The 23,930-nt window shown below is 41.4% G+C and overlaps 1 protein-coding gene across 11 annotated transcripts in view; it reads left to right on the top strand.

Moving 5' to 3' along the window:
* RBMS1 (RNA binding motif single stranded interacting protein 1) overlaps window positions 1-23,930 on the top strand; it is a 497,047-nt gene that overhangs the window by 290,294 nt on the left and 182,823 nt on the right. Inside the window, exon 1 of one of the 11 annotated variants that reach the window (XM_040357885.1) lies at window positions 2,388-2,828. The exons of the other annotated variants lie outside the window; for them this stretch is intronic. Coding sequence (XP_040213819.1) covers window positions 2,778-2,828 — 51 coding nt within the window. The 5' untranslated portion in view covers window positions 2,388-2,777. Of the gene's footprint in view, window positions 1-2,387; window positions 2,829-23,930 lie in introns of those variants that run through there. 11 annotated transcript variants of the gene reach the window in all.

The following is a 23,930-nucleotide window of genomic DNA, read 5'->3' on the forward strand; positions in this document are numbered from 1 at the left end:
AGCGTTTAGCCGTGGAATTCACCGCGGCTTCCGGGTAGGGAATCCCGCGGGAGTGGGCGTTCCTATTGTCATGCCAATTGATTGACATGCTGAACGACGGCGCACACAGCGCGTTACGACTTCCCGAAGGAAGGTCGGCTCGGCTCTATTCGGCGCCGCTGCGGGAGCTTCCTTCGGGAAGTCGTGACGCGCTGTGTGCGCCGTCGTTTAGCATGTCAATCAATTGGCATGACAATAGGAATGCCCACTCCCGCGGGATTCCCTACCCGGAAGCCGCGGTGAATTCCACGGCTAAACGCTATCTACGGCAAAGAAAAAAAAAAGGTCAGTGTCATTTTATATGCAGGACTGGGCTGGATGTATTGTTAGAAATTTTTTATAGGGTGAACCTCCACTTTAATTCATAGAGCTAATCATATTTTCCTGGTGCCAAAATGGCAGCATACTACCACGTGAATGCTGCCATGGATTGGTGCCAGGAAAGGGAAACTGTGGCAAGTAATTGATACAATATTCTGATATCCAGTTCTCTATACGGCCACCATGATGGCTTCAATAAATGATTGATTTTCTTATCCGACTGAACTCGCCCGATGGGAATAACCGATCTATAGTCAACAACCCAATTGATGAACTGGACAATGGGGAAGGGGATTTTCGATAAATGATTGCGAATTGATGGCGTCTCTATTTAACCTCATGCAACCCAACATGTGATTAATCGAAATGCAATGGTATTCGTGAACTAAGCGTCTCGGGGTACTGAGAGATGACGATTTGACCTCTGCCTTGGCGCAGTATAACCAGATCTAATCTAAATCTGGTCTGAATCAATCAGAAGGGAAGATATGGTTATTGGTTGTTTGCCAATTTGATTGTACTAATTGGATAATAAAACTGAAGTGTGTATGGCCACCATGGGAGGACATAGGCGGTAGTAAAGACCTGGCTTTTTGTGGGGGAAAAAAGAAAAAAAACCTGGCTGGGGCTCTAACCTTCAAAACTCAACCTTCAATACTCATCCAAACTTTAATAAATAACTAAAATGTGAGTATTCTTATATAGATTTTGCACTCTCCAGTTTCAGGCTGGATTCACACCTATGCATTTTGTAGATTTGCACTACAGAACGTGTGCCATAGGAAACCATGGTAAATGGAGTGTAGTGCAAATCTGCAAAATGCACTAAAAATGCATTAGGTGTGAATCCAGCCTTAGGCTCCTTTCACACCAAGGTGTTTTTTCTCGCCATGCTTTTTTGCTGAAACGCATGTTTTCTTTTTAATGTGGGTTCCTATGGAACATGTTCACATCAATGCATTTTTGGGAAGGGTCAGAGACTTTATTTTTATTTTATTTTTTAAACACAAAAGTTTTTTTTGCATTTTTGGATTCAATAGAGTAGACATCAATAAAGAAGATGCAGAAAAGCATGTCATGCGTTTTTCTGAAATTTGCAGTTTTTAATCTGCCCTGCAACAAATTTGGCAAAAAAAAAAAAAAAATGTATGTATGTATATGCACTCTGAGATATATCTATATATTTTTATATAGCTTTAATAAAAAAAAGGAGGGGGGGTGAGATATCCATCAATCCACCCCTTCTCTTCCCCCTTTTCTTTATTTATATTATATATTTTTTTATTAAAGCTATATAAAACTACATCTATCTCAAATTATAGATAGATATTTGCTAAAATAGATTTGTTTTATTTTATGTAGTGTTTATTAAAAAAATATCTATAATCGGAGATAGATATTCTCTCTAAAATGGATTTGATTTATTTTATGTAGCATTAATTTAATATTTTTTTAAATTTGTATTTTATATATAGATATATATATATATCTTTCTCTCTGTATGTGTGTGTGTGTATATGTGTGTGTGTGTGTGTATATATATATATGTATGTGTGTGTGTGTATGTGTGTATATATATATATATGTGTGTGTGTGTGTGTGTATGTGTGTATATATATATATATGTGTGTGTGTGTGTGTGTGTATTTTTTTTATTAAAATCTGAGAAGTGGGGGGGGGGTCAGTGTGTGCTGAGACTTGTAGTCCTCCAGGTCAGATTGCCCTCCCTTGCTGATCTCTTTATAAAGAGGTTGTGCAGCAGTTGTTTCTCTGGTGCTGTCAGGTGATCTCCCCCAGACAAGCAGCCGATCCCCCCTCCTCCTGCACCCTCCATGCAGCCGCCCGCTCTGAGCACAGGAAGGAGGTGATGGCTGCACTGTGGAATGTATGGTATGCTCGCTGGAGCAAACCATTCTAAGCTCGGAGGGGGGGGGGTGTTCGGATCACACCACCTCCCTGTCATTCCGGAGGAGCGGGGCGGTCTTGTGTATCTCTATCCCGGGTACACCTCTCCCCCAATTCTCCTCCGTCTCCAGCCTCACCGTGTCCCCCGTACCAAGCCCCGATCCCCCGGTCCCCAGCCTCCTAGTCCTCCCCCGTCGCCCAGCCTTGGTGCGCTCCGTGGTAGGTGGGATCGGCTCTGCGGGGAAGTCTCTGGCAGATCAATGAATTCGTTTTGATGGCAGCAGAGTCAGCCAACTGAGCGGAGCGCCAAGCAGAGGGTAACGGGAGGAAGAGCGATCAGCGGGGGGCGAGCATCGGACGGGCACAGCCGGGGAAGGTGGGCGCTGTGTATCCCGGGACTGGCCGCTCGCAGCTGGAGAGACCGGAGCGGACTTTGGGGAAACTTAGATACAAAGTTACCTTCATCGCTGCCGGAGGACGGGCACGGCCGGGGATCCGACACCGGAACGGGGATGATTTTTCCAAGTAGCAGCAACCCTGTGAGAACCCCGTATAGGAAGCAGGTGAGAGATCACACCCGGTACCCCAACTCTGCCTCCCGGTCCCCGGGGATCACCTCCACACCCGGTCCCCGGGGATCCCCCTAACCCTCCCTTTCCCCCAACTTTGCTCCCTACCTCCCGGGGATGCCCCTAACCCTCCCGATCCCCCAACTTTGCCCTCTACCTCCCGGTCCCCGGGGATCCCTCAACCCTCCCGATTCCGCCCTCCGACCTCCCTCTCCCCACCCGATCCCCGGGGATCTGATGTCGTGGCTGCACAGATGTGTTCTCTATAGGGTCCGCCTTGGGCGGAGAAAGACCTTGTGTCCTGGGTGAACTACAAGTCACAGCGATCTAATGGGATCTGCAGTCCTGGTGGCGCAGATGGGATCTGGTGTAGACACCGGGATCTGTTCTCCAGATGTGATCTAGTCCCATAAAGTCAATGGGGGATCTGCTGTCCAGGGTGGACAGATGCGATTTGCAGTCTTGTATGGGATCTGCTCTCCTGGTGGCATAGAGGTGATCTAGTCCTAGAAGAGGCAATTGGGCTCTGATGGGATCTGCTGTTTTGGGTGTGCAGATGTGATCCAATGTCCTGGGTGGTCTCCAGGATCTGCTGTCCTGGGTGTGCAGATGTTGGGTTCTGTAATGGGCATAGAGATCTGATGGGCTGCTTGCATGGGATCCAGAGTCGTTTTTGTAGGCGATTAGGTCCTGGTGTGCTTTTGTAGGCAATGAGATCTGATGGGGTTCTGGTTGTACAGATGTGATCTGGTGTCCTTTTGAAGCCAATGAGATCTGATGGAGTCTTGGTACAGATGTTGGATTCTGTAATGGGTATAGAGATCTGGTGGGCTACTTAGCTGCTTGCATGGGACCCAGAGTCCTTTTTGTAGGAAATGAGATCTGATGAGGTCCTGGTGTCCTTTGTAGGCAATGAGATCTGACAAGGTCCTGGTGTCCTTTTGTAGGCAATGGGATCTGATGAGGTCCTGGTGTCCTTTTGTAGGCAATGGGATCTGACTAGGTCCTGGTGTCCTTTTGTAGGCAATTGGATCTGATGAGGTCCTGGTGTCCTTTTGTAGGCAATGGGATCTGATGAGGTCCTGGTGTCCTTTTGTAGGCAATGGGATCTGATGAGGTCCTGGTGTCCCTTTGTAGGCAATGGGATCTGATGAGGTCCTGGTGTCCCTTTGTAGGCAATGGGATCTGATGAGGTCCTGGTGTCCCTTTGTAGGCAATGGGATCTGATGAGGTCCTGGTGTCCCTTTGTAGGCAATGGGATCTGATGAGGTCCTGGTGTCCCTTTGTAGGCAATGGGATCTGATTGTAGAGATGTGATCTGCAGTCCTTTTGTAGGCAATGATCTGAAGGGGTCCTGGTTGTACAGATGTGATCTGCTGTTGTTTTTGTAGGCAATGGGATCTGTTATCTTGGTTTTACAGATGTGGTGTAGAGTCCTCTTTAGGTACAGGGACCTGATTTGATCTGCTATCCTGGTTGCATGTGTGATCTAGTTGTCCTGTACAAGCACAAAGATTTGATGGAATCTGTTGTCTTGGCTCTGCAGATGAGATCTAGAGGGAGATGGTTGTGCAGATATAGATTTGCGGTCCTGGTTGTACAGATGTGATCTGGTGTCCTTTGTAGGCAATGGGCTCTGATTTGATCCTGGTTGTACAAATGTGGTCACCTGAGCCCTGACCTTTTGTAGGAAATGGGATCTGCTATCTTGGGTTTTACAGATGTGTTGTAGAGTCCTCTTTAGACTCGGACCTGATGGGATCTGCTGTCCTGGTTACATATGTGATCTAGTAGTCCTGTACAAGCAAAAAAATGGTGTTGTCTTTGCTGTGCAGATGAGATTTAAAATGTTAAAGATGGCTATAGATAGGTGTATAGATCTGCTGTCCTGGTTGTACAGCTGTGATCCATTGTCCTGTACATGCTCAGAGATGTGATCCATTGTCATGTACATGCTCAGAGTTGGACAGATGTCGTCTTTCCTGTGATCTGGTGTCAGGGACACATACATGTAAAGCTTGCAGAGAGTGATAGGCTTTGGATGCCGGATGTAACCCTGTACAGCCCCAGAGGAATCTAAAGAGATTTAATGCCCAGATGTGATCTTTGTCTTTTATAAGAGAGCAGGAATGATGACTGTATTACAAATCTGATGGTATCTTATGTTTTTCTGACTTGGGTGGGCACAGAGGACTCCGTATCTGCTGTCCTGATATATGGTCCAAGATGGACATTGGTGGTCCTACTTTCCCTATATGATGCACAGAGCTAAAGGCACGTCTTTGGGATCTGGCGTGCATGTGGGATCTGGTGACTTTTGTAAAGGAACTGTGGTGTGGATATGTTTTAACCTATACTGAAGATGAGATGTATATCCATGAAGAATGTGATCCTGTATGGACACAGAGTGGTTGGGATCTGATAATCTTGGGTGTGAGAAACATAGGGAGGGAAGCTTTTGGGTTAGAATCATGCATACGTATTCATGTATTTATAGTGTGTTTGTGTAATATATATATATATATATATATATATATATATATATATATATATATATATATATATATATATATATATATATATATATATATATATATATATATAAAAATTTAGATTTATATTATATTTTTTTGAGAATAGCACAGTATCATTTGGCTATATACAAAAGTAGATTAATTTTTTTTTTTTTTGTACTGAGTACTTTAGGTATATAGTCTGCATTTATAACTGTAGTCTGTAGGATGTGATGGGGCTGCTGGGAGATCCTTGTAATCCAATGTATAGAATTAGGATTGATCAATAGGAGCTGAATATCCTGGGCTGTGTAGGCAGAGTGGATGATGTGTGATCTGATCTCCTTAATGTACAGTAAGGAGGCGGGGGAAGGGGGGGTTATACATTGCACATTATATCCTGGCGGTATGATTATACATGCAGGGTAACTGGCACTGTGACCTTGTGTATCACTCCAGGCAAGGAGAGGGAGGGGGCACGGCTGATCTTTGGCTTGTCATTTACATGATGACATCGGTGACCCTCTCCAGCTATTGAGACCTTTTTATTCATCCTGCATGTGAAATGGATCCGTCTGTGTATTACGAGAAACAGAAATGATGTTCTTCAGCTATCACAAAAATTCATTATATTAAACGCTCTATTGCTTGATTATTTTATATGTGATCCGTCCATTCTAATATTTCTTGATAAAAGGTTTAATTATAAATCCTGTATTATTATTATTATTATTATTATTATTTTTATTATGACAAGCTGCTTACTTGACAAAACAAGGATCTCTCTACTAATCTTTTGATACATTTAAAGAGCTTGCAGCAAATATTGTTATAAAACATCCTACAATTGTATCAATGTATTTGTTTTGCCTACAAAACAGTGAAAAGTTGAGCTATCCTTTTTTTTTTGTTTTTGTATTTTCTTTAGGCAAACGGAAATCTTGTTTTTTTTTTTTTTTTTTTACGTACTTCTTTAAAAAATAAAATCGCAGGTGCTGACTTTTTTTTTTTTTTTTTTTTTTTTTTTATATAGAAGATATTTTCTTTTATTTTTTTTATCTGCGTATTGCATTTTTTTTGTGTATTGCATTTTTTTTTATTGTATAGAAGATATTTTCTTTTATATTTTTATCTGCGTATTGCATTTTTTTTTTGTTTTTTTGTATAGAAGATATTTTCTTTTATATATATTTTTTTTTCTGCGTATTGGATTTTTTTTTTTTTTTTTTTTTTTTTTTTTGTGCTTGCGTTCATTCAGCTCAACAAAGGAAACCCATAAAAATGCATTCTATTAAACACACCCTGCCTTGCTGTGCTCTAAAGGACAAATTGTTAGTGAAGGTGTACTGAAATTTTTCACTCCACCTGTAACTCTTAATTAAGTGCTTCACCTTCGAAGTTGTGTGTTTTTGTTTGTCAGCGCAGCACAGGGTGTTAGCACTGAAATACACACCAAAAAAGGGTGAGGCCTCTTACTGGAAAAGAGCTCTTCTCTGTGCGGATGTGATTTTCTTTCAGGCCAATCTCAAGCAATTCTGTTGTATGCAGATAAGATGCTCTGTATGCCTTTTTTGGAGACCTGGAAGTCATTGTGAATCAGCAACACACACACACACACACACACACACACACACACACACACACACACACAGTCTCTCTTCCGTATTTAATTCATTCAGAATGCAAAGGCAGAAATAAATGACCGTGTATCATCCTGACATGGTACTGGTGACATAGATCTAAAAGCTCCCTTTTTTTTTTTTTTTTCCAGCGCTTTGCTGATTCAGCCAACACAAGAGCCAAATATAAATGAATAGTGTAGCGCTCAAAAGTGGTGAAATAAATACAATTAAACAAATCACTGTGACATTTGATATAGGGAAAAAGCATAGGATATCAGTCCATCTTGATCAAATATACCACAACGGCGTGAATGACCATCAATACAAGTGTGAAGTCTAAATATCGAATCTTGAAAAAGTGCTTGATCATGACGTGCAGTCATGAAAAGTAAGGTTGGCACGCTTGCCAGATGAGGTGGACACATGTATCTTACAGCACATGGGGTAAACGGGCATGGTGAGGACTTGTCCTCAATGTAGTACTCTGTAAAATGCAGCAGTAGGTGGAATGTAGACTTCAAGAATGGATGATGGAAGATCGTAATGTTAAAGCGGAGTTCCGGCCACAATTTCACTTTTTAAATATAAATACCCCTGTAATACACAAGCTTAATGTATTCTAGTAAAGTTGGCCTGTAAACTAAGGTCCGTTTTGTTAGGTTGTTACAGCATTTAGACACTTTATAAAATAGAAATTGACTGGGGCCATCTTAAGTGTGGGCATCATGAAGCCAGACTGTATGACTTCCTGGATTTCAGCCTTGCAGATCTCGAACATGCTCAGTGCTGCACAAGCAGTGTCAGATCAGGTTTCAGCACCTGTGCTGTCCAAGTCACCTGATCCTTTGAGACTTGGGAGTGCACAGACTCCTGGAAAGTTACACCCACCACATTCCCAGGAGTCTGTGCGGTGAAGCTTAAGCACCTAGGTGCAGGAAGTGGGAAGATTAACTATTCTGCCTAGCAACAACACTTTGAAGGCATCTAAAAAAAAAAAAAAAAAAAAAAAAATTCGTAAAGGACTAATGACATTTTTTTAAAACTACTGATGTAATGTTATATTTATGGGTGGAACTCCACTTTAAATCATTCCATTGGCATTGAACATGGAAAAACAAATGGATCCACATAGCATAAGACCGTAAGGTCTTTTATTTAAAAAAAAGAGGGGGTTCACACTTGGAGTTGGCAGATAAAAACAAGCTTGTTCTTTTGGAAGGTAAAAGGCGATTACCACGAACGTCGCCCAACGCATTTCATCCTAGCGGACATCAACTGGCTTCTGCTTGAAACCTGATGCCTTCCCAATAAAAAATCTTAGCGCAGCCACACAGACTATTATGGAGTTTAGGAGCCAGTCTGTTCAACCCAGGAGCCGGCAGGGTTTTATTTTTTACGGCCATCTCAACAACTAGAGAACTTCATAATTTGGGCACTAGCTGTAATTTTTAAAGGGCATTGACTTCTTGGCTCTTGAGATTTGTCCAGGCCTATGTTATCGGTTAAAAGTCCTTTTGGTTTCGTAATCCTTAGCTCCTGCAGCCTCTGGCGGTCGCAGGCAATCTAACGTCATCGGCTACAATGCAGGCCTTTGTGTTTGTGAGGATGGCGAGAGTCCTCCCACAAGCTGGAGCGTCACGGAGAAGAGGGCAATGATTGGCGGAGGTCCACCCCAAATTATTTTTTTTTTTTTTTTAAAAAGCCAGCAGCTACAAATACTGCAGCTGCTGACTTTAAAAAAAATGGACACTTGCCTGTCAAGCATGCCCACGATGTCAGCAGCCGAGACCGAGCAAGCGCTTATGTTTTGCCTGCCATCCTTGGTGAGGGAATTGGGGAAGTGAAGCGTTGCGGCTTCACTGCCTGGTTCTCTACTGCACATGCGCGAGTGGCGTGGCACGCCCTTGCTGGTCCCCCGCTCTCTCCTGGGACCAGTGTTTCCAAGGAGGGAGTAGCGCGACTCCGGAAGTGGGTGCAGATACCTGCCTTAGACAGATATCTGCAGTCCCCCCCCCCCCCCCCCAAAGATGTCAAATGTGACACCGGAGGGGGAAGGGTTCCAAAAACAGAAGTTCAATTTTTGGATATAATTTGAAATTTGGATGCTTTAAACACATGTGGGTCCTGCAAGCATATGTAGATGGTGGTTGTACTAGATGTGAGGTATCCCCATGAATGTCAGAGTGAGAGCAATAATTATACTATCAGACCTTGGGTTTAAATGCTTTCTATGGATAATTAAGTACTATGTTATGTTGCCGTTTTACAGACGTGTGCAAGTTTAAATAATCACATGTATGCTAGGTATCTACTTGACATGTTTATATTTTATCCAAAATATTGGACATTTAGCCCAGGTTCACACTGAATCGTGCGATTCACTCCCGCTGGCAGCCGCGATTTCAGAGACATCTGTGCAGGTTTATGCACAGATGTCAATGTATATCGCGGCACGAAATCGCAAAAAGTAGTACAGGAACTACTTTTTGAAATCGGTGCGGCGTCGCACCGATTAGAAGACGGTGCCATTGCCGGCAAATGCCGCCGATTTGAGATGCGATTTGACATCTCAAATCATACCAGTGTGAACCAGGCCTAAAGGGGAATTGTGTGCAAAATCTGGTGGGGCAGCTGTGCATTGTAGCCAATCGGCTTTTCATTTCAGTTTGTTCAATTTGACAAAAATCCTGGAGCTGATTGTTTTCAATGCAAAGCAGCAACAGATTTTTTCACTCAAGTTTTAGTAAACCAACACCTATATTGTTTGTGTGCACCAAAAATCCTTGGTGGAAAAGTATTGGAAAATACAGGATACCTTTATGTACCAGAGCTATAAAGATTTGTATGTAGATGAAAGAATTGTCTCTGTTCCCTATCGGTATAAAGCATGGGGTGATAAATGCAAACCAATGCTGTATCTTATCAGCCATTTTAGGCTAAAGAAGGCTTATCTGAGGCGGCCTGCACTGCCCTTCAATGGGATTACGAGACAGGAAGTCTTCTCTTTGCAGGAAAATGTCAGAATTCAATGTTTCTGAATTCATCCACATTTCTTCTTTTTGCCTGGAGAGCTTTTATCTATACTGTAAATTTGTTAATGCTGTTCAATGCTCTTTAAAAAGAAGTGATTTGATATTTTAATCCTTTACAGTAGCTGTAGATTTACTGTCACTTTAGTCTTCTGAAGTATTGCGTATCGTAAAAAAATGTTTTGTTTTTATGCTTGTTGTAAGCTCCTTTTATCCTTTTTGTTGCATCTCCGTGCTGCTGATCTTCTTTCTACATCCTCCTAGGTTGAAGATGTCTGGTCTTAGTCACTTCAGGAGTGCATGCATTATGTGGCATTTCTCTCCTAATGGTGACAACAGTGCACCATGTCTGTGTATCTGTGTTGAAACAGCCCCTTGCACCCTCGGTCAGAAGCTTGTGTGACTTGGTGACCACACAGGAGCACAAATGGGAGGAAAGGACAGAGCTTGTTACTCTGACAGGAAATACTTCAACTACAACCATAAAGCGAACCTTCAGTCATCATTTAAAAATAAATAAAAAAAATCCACAAATTTCCAGCTATTAAATCTTCTGCCCTTAGTTTTCACTTTCGATAGTAAAACATAAAATGTTTTTCTTTTTTTCTGCCAGTAAATACCTTATACAGCCCACTTCCTGTTTCTTGTCTGGTAAAAACCTAGGATAATGACATCATACTTCCCTCTCGTTCCCTCTCATTTAAGAGGGCCAATGAGGGCTGGAGGTGTGCCTCTGTGTAAATCCAGGAAGTGAACAGGCAGCAGCTTCAGCTGCCCACAGTTAAAATGGTTGCAGCCAGACTCGGTGGAGGGAGATTTCTGCAGCATATTTAGCAAGTACACAAATACTCCAACAGGTGGTTTGAGGGAAGCTTCAGGATGGCAATGATGGTTTTTATCACAAATTATATGAGCAGACTACAGTTCTTCTTTAATGGCAGGATCCTTAAAGCAGACTTGCACTAAAAAGAGGAAGCTTTGCTTGTTTGCTTCTTTCCCCATTACCCCACCCCCCCCTCAATTGGCACCTTTTTTGGGGAGGGGGTAGCAGGTACCTATTTTTGTCAGGTAGTTTGAAGTTTGCCCAGCGCTGGGCCATTCACAAAGTGCATTGTGCTTTGTGCATGCACAGTTGGGGAGCGGCTATGAAGCCGCAAGGATTCAATGACGGTTTTTCTTACAAGGAATGGCGGCAGCGCCCGGGAGCCAATTGCAAAATTAGCTGAGGTGCCGACATTGCGAGATTGTTTTTTATTTTTTTGGGGGGGGTGGGGCTGGAGCTCTATAAATATCAAAATGCTAAACAACTTTGTTCATCATCACCGGTAATGGTCATGTGATCTCCCTCCCATATGCATAAATAGGATTTTGGTGACCCGGTTTGCATCTACTCGAACTACCTTATGTTCTATAGACCATTTTAAAACGTCTTCTTTTTTTATTATTTTTTTTTTATAATTATTTATTTTGCCAGCTATAAGTTGTTTAGTAAAAGTGATCCGGGCATCTGTAGAGATCACTTTTACAGTGAGAAGGTTTAATGTTTTGGAGGTTTTACATTTTTCTAGCAAAAAAATGCAGATTTTTTTTTAACGAACAGTGTAAAAATTGCCCCAGATGTGACGATCATATTAGCGATCAACTTTAATTATGGTATAGATTAGTCTAGTCTAGTTTTATATATAGGTAAAGACTGGTAGGCATGCTGGATCTTGTGGTTACTCCAAAAATTCCTGCCTGCGGGTTGTTTGGCTTTGGTCTAAAAGCTGCAGCTTCAATGTACACGTTCAAACTGTAAACTTTTATAGCTCTAAACACACAAAAAAGCACAAAGTGAATCCTAAATTATAGTCTGACAGCCCTGTAATTTGGGACCTAGTACTGTGTGTGTTTCATCATCCAGGGAGTGACGGCTGCCCTCTCCTATCGGCCTGGGAATAGCAGTAAGACTTCTGGGTAATGATGTCTCTTGTGACTCTTCCAGGATCAATGCATCTGAATATTTCAGAGTCGGTCTATGGCTCCTCTTACATTACTGCCTCTCCAAAGTTGCACGATCCACTTTGATCTGACTTTGATCTGGACCAAAATTGCATCAGAAGTCGGCCTAAAGTAGTGCAGGAACCTTTTTCTAAAGTCGCAGTGACTTCTTTAGTGTCAATTGGAACGGCTCTTGGAGAAATACATTGCATTTCACATGTCCTGCGACTTGGGGTCTCGCAAGTAGGATCACAAGTGTTAAAGGAGCCTAAGCCCTGGTCTGGTTCAAACCAGTGCGGTTTTGAAATCTCTCTACTTTTAGTGCAATTTCAAAGCCGCAGATCAGTGTGATTTGCACCTCCCAATTTCATTGTGCCTTCATTAAGAGGTCTATGTAAGTCACAATGTAATCAGAAAAAAGTAGCGCAGGAACCTTTTTCAAAGTCGCTGCGACATTAGTCGTGGCTATTTGAACGATTCCATTGCTGGTAATGTGTGGCTTTTCAAAGGATTTGGAACTGTCAAATCGCATCATAAATCGCTCCAGGGTGAGAGAGGGTTCAAAGTGATTGTAAAGTCATTTTTTTACCTTTTTATGTATTAACATAAAAAAAAACTGTGTGCAGCAGCCCCCGCTTTTACTTGCCTGAGTCAATCCCTATCCAGCAGAAACTCGGCCACCCAGAACTCTTCCTCATTGGCCGAGACCACAGCGGAGCGCCATTGTCTTCCACTGCTGAGATAGGCTGTGTCTGAATGGACACGGAGCTGTGGCTTGGCTCGGATGCCCCCATAACAAACTATTTTTTATTTTATTTTTTGCCAAATTTGTTGCAGTACAGATTAAAAACTGCAAATTTCAGCAAAACGCACGACATGCTTTTCTGCATCTTCTTTATTGATGTCTATTGAATCCAAAAATGCAAAAAAACTTGTGTTTAAAAAATAAAATAAAGTCTCTGACCCTTCCCAAAAATGCATTGATGTGAACATGTTCCATAGGAACCCATGTTAAAAAAACATGTGTTTCAGCAAAAAAGCATGGAGAAAAAAAACACCTTGGTGTGAATGGAGCCTAAGGCTGGATTCACACCTAATGCATTTTTAGTGCATTTTGCAGATTTGCACTACACGCCATTTACCATGGTTTCCTATGGAACACGTCCTGTAGTGAAAATCTACAAAATGCATTGGTGTGAATCCAGCTTAAAACTGGAGAGTGCAAAATCTGGTGCAGCTCTACATAGAAACCAATCCGCTTCCAGGTTTTATCGTCCAAAGCTTCTTTAAATAAGCTGAAGTTAGAATCTGGCACTAGATTTCTAAAACTCTCTAGTTTTAGTAAATCTCCCCCAAAGAATCTGTTTTAGTCCAGGTTCACACTGGGCTGAGTTCAGCTGAACTCGCACAATTTCACTCCCGCTTGATTTTGGCCGCGCAGAAACTACTTTTTGAAATCTGTGCAGCGCCGCAGATGCGGCGTTGCATCGATTAGTACGGTGCCATTGCCGCTGATTTGAAATGTCAAATCGCACCAGTGTGAGCCTGGGCTTAGTCTAGATCAGGGATATGCAATTAGCGGACCTCCAGCTGTTGCAAAACTACAAGTCCCATCATGCCTCTGCCTCTGGGTGTCATGCTTGTGGCTGTCAGAGTCTTGCTATGCCTCATAGGACTTGTAGTTCTGCAACAGCTGAAGGTCCGCTAATTGCATATCCCTGGTCTAGATCATCACAATGCAAAATGTGATTTCCAACCATTCTAGGATAAGGGAGGTTTGAAGACTACTGAGAGCATATATGATTATTTTTATTATTTTTTTTTTTATATATATTTCCACTTTTTCAGTTTTTTTTTTTTTTTTTTAGCTGAATAATTGTTTAAAATCTTGTGTAAACTTTATTATGTTACCAATGACTGCAGGAAAACACAGATCCTATCTTCTCGTGCTTTTGATTAGCTTGTTATATTCCTGGCTGCCGCTTCTAATGTTCTTACGGACGCAGTGAAGGTTTGAACGTTGCTGGTCCACATAGAAATCGTTAGTGCGTCATGCTGTAGAGTGAAGCCGCTTCCTGATTCTATTAAAAAGAGCGAAAATGGATGGAGAACTGGGGAATAGAAATCTTTCAGTCTGTTCAATAAACTTGTTCTATGGTGGGCTATTTTGTGACTGTAGTATGAGATATTTCACCATCGCAGACAGAATACTGGCTCATGTATGGCTACCTAGAGAGGCTAGGAAGTACAAATGACATATTTGCCTATGTATTGCTGGCACACACCAGTAATCGTATTCTGAAATATACGCTGGCATACATCATCATATTGTATGCTTCCTGTCCCCTTTGCATGTGCTGCTTAGTTTAGTAAAACTTGCTGTCCACAATTTCTGCCTCTGGGGTGGCTGCGTTGTCTTATAGGGTCTCCCTAAAGACCCCCCTACTGTTTCTAAACAGAAAGCCCATTTCCTACTTATATAATTGTTTCACTGCTTTTCCTAACTGATCATGTTTTTACAGCTGGCAGACCCCCCCACCTAGCACTTCGGAGTGTGAAGTTGGGACGTATGGACACTTGTGGTCAGGGGTGGTAAAAACAGGCGGTTGAGATGCAAAGGCAGCCAGACAGGGTTGTTCAAACGCCATGGGTGCAATGCTTTGTGCCTGCAGCAGAAAAGTTCTCCTCCCCTGTTTTTGGTGGGCAGTACTGCTGCCCATTTTGTGACTGATTCTAGTGAATGGGGCCATGCAACAATGGCGATGCACATAGGGCCAGATTCTCGTAGATTGGAGTAAAACTGTGCGGACGTAACGTATCTCGTTTACGCTACGCGGCCGCAAGTTTTACGGGCAAGTGCTTGATTCACAAAGCACTTGCCTGTAAAGTTGCGGCGGCGTAGCGTAAATTCTCCCTAAAATTGCCCGACGTGCATTGCGCTAAATGACGTCGCAAGGACGTCATTGGTTTCGACGTTAACGTAAATGGCGTCCAGCGCCATTCACGGACGACTTACGCAAACAACGTACTTTTTTAAATTTCGATGCGGGAACGACGGCCATACTTAACATTGGTTGCCCCTCATATAGCAGGGTAAACTTTACGTGTCGCAAAAGCTACGGAAACGTCGTAAATTCACTGCGTCGACCGCGCCTACGTTCGGGAATCTCGCGTAAATAGCTAATTTGCATAGATGATGGGGAAAACGGCGACACCTAGCGGCGGAAAAAAAATTGCATCTAAGATCTTACCGCCTAAGAGCCTTGCGCCTGTCAGATCTAATGGATATCTATGCGTAACTGATTCTAAGAATCAGTCGCATAGATACGCCGGGCCAGATTAGGACTTACGATGGCGCAAATGGCGTTGCGCCGTCGTAAGCCCTTTGAGAATCTGGCCCATAGTGTTTATGCAACATATACAGGGCTAAAAGAAAAAGTCCGGTGAGGTGACATCTCCTTTTTGCCACCTATCAAAGCCACTGAAAAGTGACGCATTGCGAATCACTTTACCGAGGGGCAGCAAACTGTGTACATTTTGTAAGCCTTTGTGAATAGTGTGGCCTGGTATCTACAGCGTAGCAGCAGGTAAGAATCTGTAACAAAGGCTGCTGATGTCTTTTCATAGGATGTGTCTCTTTTTTTTTAGCCCCACCTACTATGTAACTATGATGATTATCAGTGGCCTCAATGTGTGGTGTTCGTATGTATGATTGCTTTCTTTTCCTTACATATATTGCATACATATTTTTTTTTGTGTATGTATAAAAAAGTGTGTATGTGTGTTTGTGTAATATATATATATATATATATATGTGTGTGTGTGTGTGTGTGTGTGTGTATATATATATATATGTATATATATGTATATATATATGTATATATATATATATATGTATATATATATATGTATATATATATATATATATATATATATATATATATATATATATATATATATATATATATATATATATATATATATATATATATATATATAGGAAACAAATTAATACAGAGATTACACATAGATTTTATATTATATACACATATAGATAGAGGGAGATTTTATATTATATACACACATAATAGATAGATAGATAGATATATTATATATACACACACACACACACTAATACACATACATATACATATATATATATATGTGTGTATTAGTGTGTGTGTGTGTGTATATATAATATATCTATCTATCATGTGTGTATATAATATAAAATCTCCCTCTATCTATATGTGTATATAATATAAATCTATGTGTAATCTCTGTATTATTTTTTTTCATTATATATATATATGTATATGTGTGTGTGTGTATATAATATATCTATCTATCTTCTCTGTATATATTTTTTTTCTTCTTGTATTTATTTATATATATATATATTTTACACTTTTTTTGTATTATATGTAAAAAGTAATACAATCAGTATATCATTGGGGGTTATGTATCTATAGTCTTCCTCCTTCTCCCATTTTTTTGCAGAGGTGAGTTCACCTTTAAAACCGGTGATTCCAAGTAGGTGTGCGCTGGTAAACAAGCCTAGTAATAAAATGGCCTTGGTCGGTTTTTTGCTGTCAGTTTGCGGGGAAAGGTTTGCAGCATTATTTTCCTGCTTCCTCTGAGCGCTTTCCTCTGTCGGGGATCAGCTTTGTGCATTTTTAGTCTGTGTCAGGGATTCAGGCTCTTCAGAACAGATTGCGATGGGAACAGCCTTAATCCTTTCCTGGAATGCTCTTCATTACCAAAGACTTTCCGAGCCCTCAAGTCCTATCTGTTCTTTAGGATTTCCTGCCTGCCTTACTGATACAAGCATGTGTTTTCTTCCCCCCTCCCCAAGACGGAACTAATGGTCACAGTTCTGGCTTTGTCCAAATCTCGGTCCGTAATGAAATACAAACCGATCTTTCACTACAATTAGGAGTCATTATTATATTCCTTGTTCGTTTTTTTGGGTCTCTTGATTCCAAAATCCCCTGACCAGCATCCCTGGGAGTGATTAAGGGGGGTTTTGTACCATTGTGCAGATAATTGGGGCTTTATTAAAAGTAGAATTCTGGGCAAAATCAAAAATTGGTCCCCCGATCATACTGTCAGTAAGCCCGTTTGAGGGGGGGGGGGGGGCTTTTTTTGGACCAGTGGCAATTAAAGTATAACCCTAAAAATGGCCGTTTCATCAGGAAATGTGCCAAGTGGATGTCTCTTTTGGCTGACCAACATCCTTCAAACAAGAAACTGCAAAAAAAAAAAAAAAAAAATGCTGGCTGATTAGCAGTTGCATACAGTCAGATTCAGCTGTTCAGCTCTTTTGACAGCTGGCATGACCAGCTGTCAAAATACACTAGTGAGAGATTTTGTGTAGCATGGATGGAGGAATCCGAACTTTTTTTTTTTTTCTCCATTCAGCCTGTATAGGAAAAATCTGTGTATGGGGGGAAGTTTCACTTCGCTACAACAGTCTGTTTCTGATTTTAAAATCGTTGCTTATTGTAAAAATGGAAGCTTGTGATGCTCCTTTGGTCACCTATCAGACATGTCTGCTGCGAACCCAAGAGCAGAGTTTCCAAAATGTCCACTTTGAAGCTAATTGGTTTATTCAGGTCTCCCTTTGTTATCCCTTTTATGCTTCTAGCAATGACTTGCACGATGTAACTTTTGTTTTTTCCCCTCTAACAGATGTGTGGCAATTTAGTAGAGGTCACATCTATTGATTGAGCAATTGATCTGCTGATTAATTTAAATGTAAAACCTGATTTCTGCAGGCTCAGTCTCGGGGCAAGGTGCTGTAGAGCATTCTAGAAACCTGCTCTGCCAACTTTACATTGGTGGCAGTTGTCGCATAATTTCTATGGGCACCTGCAGTGAAATCAGGGGGATAGGAGAGGGAGGAATGTGAAAAAGAAATCGCAAAGCGGCCCAATAAAAATTTAAAACGGTGAATGACACTGTGGAAAATTATTTGAATTGATATAAAAAAAATTGAGACCGTGTGGCTTTTTGCCATATTTAAAAAATGAATAAAAATGCATGATATGGGACCTGTAATCTCTTAAATGGGGAAATTCAAAATATTGGAGAACCCAGCCATGAGAGAGATGACAAACTAACAAACTAATAAACTGTATGGTGTGCCATGCATAGGACACATGAACAGAGCTGCTAATTAACCACTTGAAGACAAGGCCCTTTTCTGACCCAATTTGAAATCTGTATTTTTTTTGCTAGAATTAAATATATATATATATATATATATATATATATATATATATATATATATATATATATATATATATATATATATATATATTTTTATTTATTTTTTTATTTTTGCACAGACTCTAGGGAAAAATAAATGGTTGCTATATTTTACATCAAACTGCATTTGCACAGTGGTCTTTCAAACAATTTTTTGGGGGAAAAAGTACACTTTCACGAATTATAAAACAAAACCACAAAGTTGCGTTTTTTTTTTTGTTTAATGTGAAAGATGTTACTTGGTAAATATCTAACATGTACATGTCATGCTTTTAAAGTGCGCACACTCGTGGAATGGCGTCAAGCTACGGTACTTTAAATTCTTTATAGGCAAAAAATAAATAAGTTACCAGTTTACAGTTACGGGGGGGGGGGGTCTAGTGCTAGAATTATTGCTCTATCGCAGTGATGCCTCGCATGTGTGGCTTGAACACACTTTACATTGCAGGTTCAACTTGCATATGCGTTTTTTTTTTCTGGAGGGCTTGGGCGCTTTTTTTATTTTATCGCTGTCACAAGGAATGTATACATCCCTCCTTTGCACTTAAAAGCATTCAAAATGCCAAATTTGTGTTTTTTGAATACTGCATTTTTTTTTTTTAATCTAGCGCCTTTTAAGGCTCCAGTAAATCAAAAGTGATGTCGTGAAAGTACAGGAGGGGCGAAGACGAGATCAGTCTCCCTGCACAAGGGGAGCTCTGCAGTGACTGGTCTTCATTACAGGAAACTGCAAAATTCCAATTGGATTACCACATGGATACAGATAGAATACACAAAGATTCAACTAAGAAGATAAATAATTCTTGTTCCTGAGCTCCATTGTAATATTCCCAGTTAAATTGAATTTACCAGCATACGCAACATGAAAAAATAAAACTAGCAATATTTTGGCCATCGCATGCTATACCAGCATTTATCACCGTGTTCCATAATCTTTTTAATGCTGATCGTTTCTTTCTATAAAGAAAAAGTGGGAGTGACGCTTTTAGAGTGTGTGTGTGTGTGTGTGTGTGTGTGTGTGTGTGTGTGTGTGTGTGTGTGTTGGCCACCTCAGCCATCAACCGAATTCAGGAGATTCTAGCTGCAGGGTCTGTACTACGCAAGTCAATCAAGGACCTGTCAATGCTGGGTCTATGGGCTGGACCATGAGGCCAATTGAGGTAGCTGCCTTAGGCTCCCTCATGGAGGCACAGTGGGCATCACTGAGGCCGAAGCATGCATATCAGACACTCTGTCCTCCCAGTCATGTTAAACCTTTTGTCTCTTGAGGCCCCAGGTTGCACAACAGTATCTGTTGGCCATCTGCACCGTAACAACTGACAATATACAGCCTTGCCACCGGCGTCTTACCAATTGTGGTGGAGGGGGGATGGCAAAAAGGCCACCTCAGGTGACGCCTATTTGCAACAGAGCAATGAGTGGTGAGACCCAAGACTTTGTAGCGACCACACCTAGGAAAAACCTTTGATACCAACCAGGGAGTGTGGCTGGCTCAAGGTCCAGGTGCCTTGCTCTAGAAACACCCTTATTTTTGTAGTAGTAAACCTTAGGTAGTTAACTAGTCTGACTAAAGAGGAATAACTGCGGACAAGGGACAAAGGGATTTTGTTCCATGAAAGGGACAGTTGAGAGACATGCAAAGCTGCTAATCATTCTAGACATCTGCTAGATGGATGATTGTGGATCTATTCAATCCCTAGTTATCACCCACCTTGACTACTGCAAACTCCCTCCTCACTGACCTACCTTTCCACAGGCTATCCTCCCTTTAGTTCATTATGAATGCTGCTAGTCTTCACCTTTCAAACTGATCTGTGGCTACTACCCTACTCTGCTAATCCCTTTTAATGGCTTCCACTAGCCTAGTGTATAAAATTCTAAATGCTAAACTACAGCATACATAGCCCAACCACAACTCTGCCTCCAGCTATAGCACACGACCCTCCTTTCAACATGTCGCCCAAATTGTCCGCTCTGCTCCTCCCCAAGACGTCTTGCTCCCTCGTTGCTTCCTCCAATACTCACTCGGGGGACATCTCCTAGAATCTGAAAACTCACTTATTCAGGGAGGCCTACCCCACCTTCACATTAAAACAGTACTTCGGCAATCTTCATCAGTACCTGCGCAAAGTTATGCGACCCCCCCCCCCCCCATTGGGCCCCAAAAAGTTGGTGTGATGCTACAAGCTTGGTTTTACTAAAGGATTTTCACACATTTTACTAAAGTCAAACAAGCTGTTCAATTTTGTAAGGGGAATTTTTCCCTTATCTTCAAGTGGTTGTAAACCCTTTAAAACCACTTTAACCTACAGGTAAGCCTAGATTAAAGAGGAAGTAAACCCTGATGGGTGTTACTTCCTTTTTGTTTCCCTGCAAAGGTAAAGCATAATGGGCTACTATGCATAGTAGCCCATTATGTGACACCTGCAGGAGAAGCCTGCAATGTCCACGTCTTCCTCGTGAGTAGCGAGTGTCCATTCTTCACCCCTCTTCCTTCCAGGGCCGCGAACTCCGGCTCTGTGAATGGCGGGAGTCGTGTGACGTCGCTCCTGTGCATGCGTGTGGGAGCCTCCACTCACGGCATGCCCCGAGTTAGAAACTGCACAGTGTGCCCTTTCCAACTCTGGCACACGTGCAGAAGAAATCTCCCAGGTCTGGGAGATATTTCAAGCACCTACAGGTGAGCCTTAATCTAGACTTACCTGTAGGTTAAAGTGGTTGTTAAGGGTTTACAACCACTTTAAGGCTTACCTGTAGGTGCTTGAAATATCTCCCAGACCTGCACAGTCTAGGAGATATTTGCAAATCGATGTACGGCGATTTCTTCCACGCATGCACCGGAGTTAGAAAGGGCACACTGAGTGAGTGGCGGCTCCCGCGCGCAGTGACGACGCGCGCCTCCGGAAGGAAGAGGGGTGAAGAATGGCCGCTCGCTACTAGTGAGGAAGACGGGGACATTGCGGGCTTCTCCTGCAGGTAAGTGTCACATAATGGGCTACTATGCAGGGAAACGGAGGAAGCAACACCCATCAGGGTTTACTTTCTCTTTAATGAATACTTTGCAAAAGAATATCTGCTAACGTGCAAGGAAATTTCTTTTTCTTGTACCTGATTGGATAATGGAAGTCAGAGTTTACATCTCATTCATTAAGCTAAGGAAAATTCCCTTGCAAAGTGACCAGCTTATTTGCATTTACTAAAATCAATCCCAATGTTTACACCATAAATGATCAATTATCTATCTTTTTGAAGTCCTGACGTCTTTCGTACCCCATTTGCACTTGGCGCGAGTGTAGCCAGGCAGTTTTAGGTGTGTTTTTTTTTTTTTTTTTTCGCATCTTCACACAAAGTTCATGTACTTTGTTGAACTTCACGCAATAGGTGACAAGCGACACAACAATTATCTGTGAATGGGCTCACTGAAGATAATGGGGATATTTCATCTTGGGTGTTATCACACCTCGGGAATCGCACTACCAAACACAGGTGTGAATGGGGGCAGTCATTTTTTTTTTTACATAAACTGCGCATACACTAGGCAGATTTCAGTGGGTTGCTAAGGAATTTTAAGGATGTTCACTAAAATTTCCAGTCGCTAGTGGGGTCCAATCCAATTTTAATTTTCGCAATGAGAAAATTTGAAGAAGCAGGTCAGAAGTGTGTGTGTGTGTGTGTGTGTGTGTGTGTGTGTGTGTGTGTGTTTTATTATTATTATATTTGTGTGTAAAATAAATAAACATATATATATAAACTGTTGGTTTTTGTTCTGAGAATGTTAATTTATTCAAAAATTTTATGTAAAAGGCAAATTAAACTTGGAAGTACTTTTCATCGGATGTGCTGGGAATTTTTTTAACAAATGTTCGTACAAAAACCTACTAGTGTAGGGTACCGCCACCATTAGCCAGTCAATACAGCCTATGCAGCAAACCATTGAAGTCATTTTAATTGCTCAGTCGCTTTTATAATCCTTTATCTTAAAATTTAACAACTAATCATGTTAAATTGTTAAAGCAAAGTGATTTTTGAGCTGTAGGGTCAGTGTCATTTTAAACTCGAATAGCAGTGGTGCACCTTAATCGACCCGTCTTGTTGGCTGTCAGGATGGGTGTGAATGTATCAGAAAGCCATTCTCTCCCACCACGCCTCCCATTCAGAGTCCCAGCTGTAAACGAGGCGAGCACTGTACCCATAATGACATCAGTTAATAGATAAAATATTCAGTGCCTCTAATCCTGTCCCAGCAGGGAGGGCCGGCATTTGTCTGGCAGTAAACATTGACTTCCTACCCCTTACACAGAATGGCGCCTTCTCTCAATCATGGCCATACGTAGCCATGTCATTTACACCCAATCCAATTAGCAGGTTTGGAAGCTTGAGAAATGAACATGGTTTTTGGGAGCATCACATGTTGGCTTTTGTAAAAAAAAAAAAAAAAAAATATTCTAAACTGTCAGCCTGCTAGCAGTCACTGGTATGTTGCATTTTCTGTTTGCTTAGGTGCTGACCCTGCAGGGGGAGGGGAGGACACAGAGGGTCTGCAGACCTAAGCAATTCTCTGCTGCAAAATAAAGACAAAGTGGGATGATGAATGGGACTGAAATATCCACAAACAAGTTGCCCTAGGGGATTTAATAAAATACTGTAGACAATTTAGCAAAAATTCAGGTGTTTGCTGCTAGACTGTTTTTTTCCTTTTTTACTGGATTGATTTTTTTTTTTTTTCTTTTATAAATCATTACAGAAAATTTATATCGCCAACACTATATTGAGGAGGGAACGTGGATGCACTGTGTGTGTGATTATATTTATATTTATATTTATATTTATATATATATATATATATATATATATATATATATATATATATATATATATATATATATATATATATACAGTTGTATTCAAAATTATTCAACCCCCATTGAAATTGATTGTTTTGCCCAGTTTGACATTGATTTTGATCATCCTGTCATCCTGCTTACAATTAAATCAAAGAGGCACGTGTAGGTCAGACAAATATAACATAACATTTATAATGAAATAACCACAAATGTCTTTTCTGTGCTCACATCATTATCAGTTTTATTCAACCCCCAATTGACTTTCAATCTTAGTACTTAGTACAACATCCTTTTACAGTTATAACAGATTTTAAACTTGAAGCGTAGCTTGACACAAGTGTCTTGCAGCGATCTACGGGTATCTTCGCCCATTCGTCATGGGCAAAAGCCTCCAGTTCAGTCACATTCTTAGGCTTGCGCACTTCAACTGCTTTCTTTAAGTCCCACCAGAGGTTCTCAATCGGATTTAAGTCTGCTGACTGCGATGGCCACTCCAAAATGTTCCAGCCTTTAATCTGCAACCATGCTCTAGTGGACTTGGGGGTATGCTTTGGATCATTGTCCTGTTGAAAGGTCCAACGTCTGCCAAGCCTCAGGTTTGTGACAGACTGCATCACATTGTTATCCACTATCTCCTGGTACTGAAGAGAATTCATGGTACCTTGCACACGCTGAAGCTTCCCTGTACCTGCAGAAGCAAAACAGCCCCAAAGCATGATTGACCCCCCGCCATGCTTCACAGTAGGCAAGGTGTTCTTTTCATCATAGGCCTTGTTCTTCCTCCTCCAAACATAGCGTTGATCCATGGGCCCAAACACTTCTAATTTTGTTTCATCAG

Source organism: Rana temporaria, chromosome 6 (assembly GCF_905171775.1).
Source record: "Rana temporaria chromosome 6, aRanTem1.1, whole genome shotgun sequence".
Classification (NCBI taxonomy): domain Eukaryota; kingdom Metazoa; phylum Chordata; class Amphibia; order Anura; family Ranidae; genus Rana; species Rana temporaria.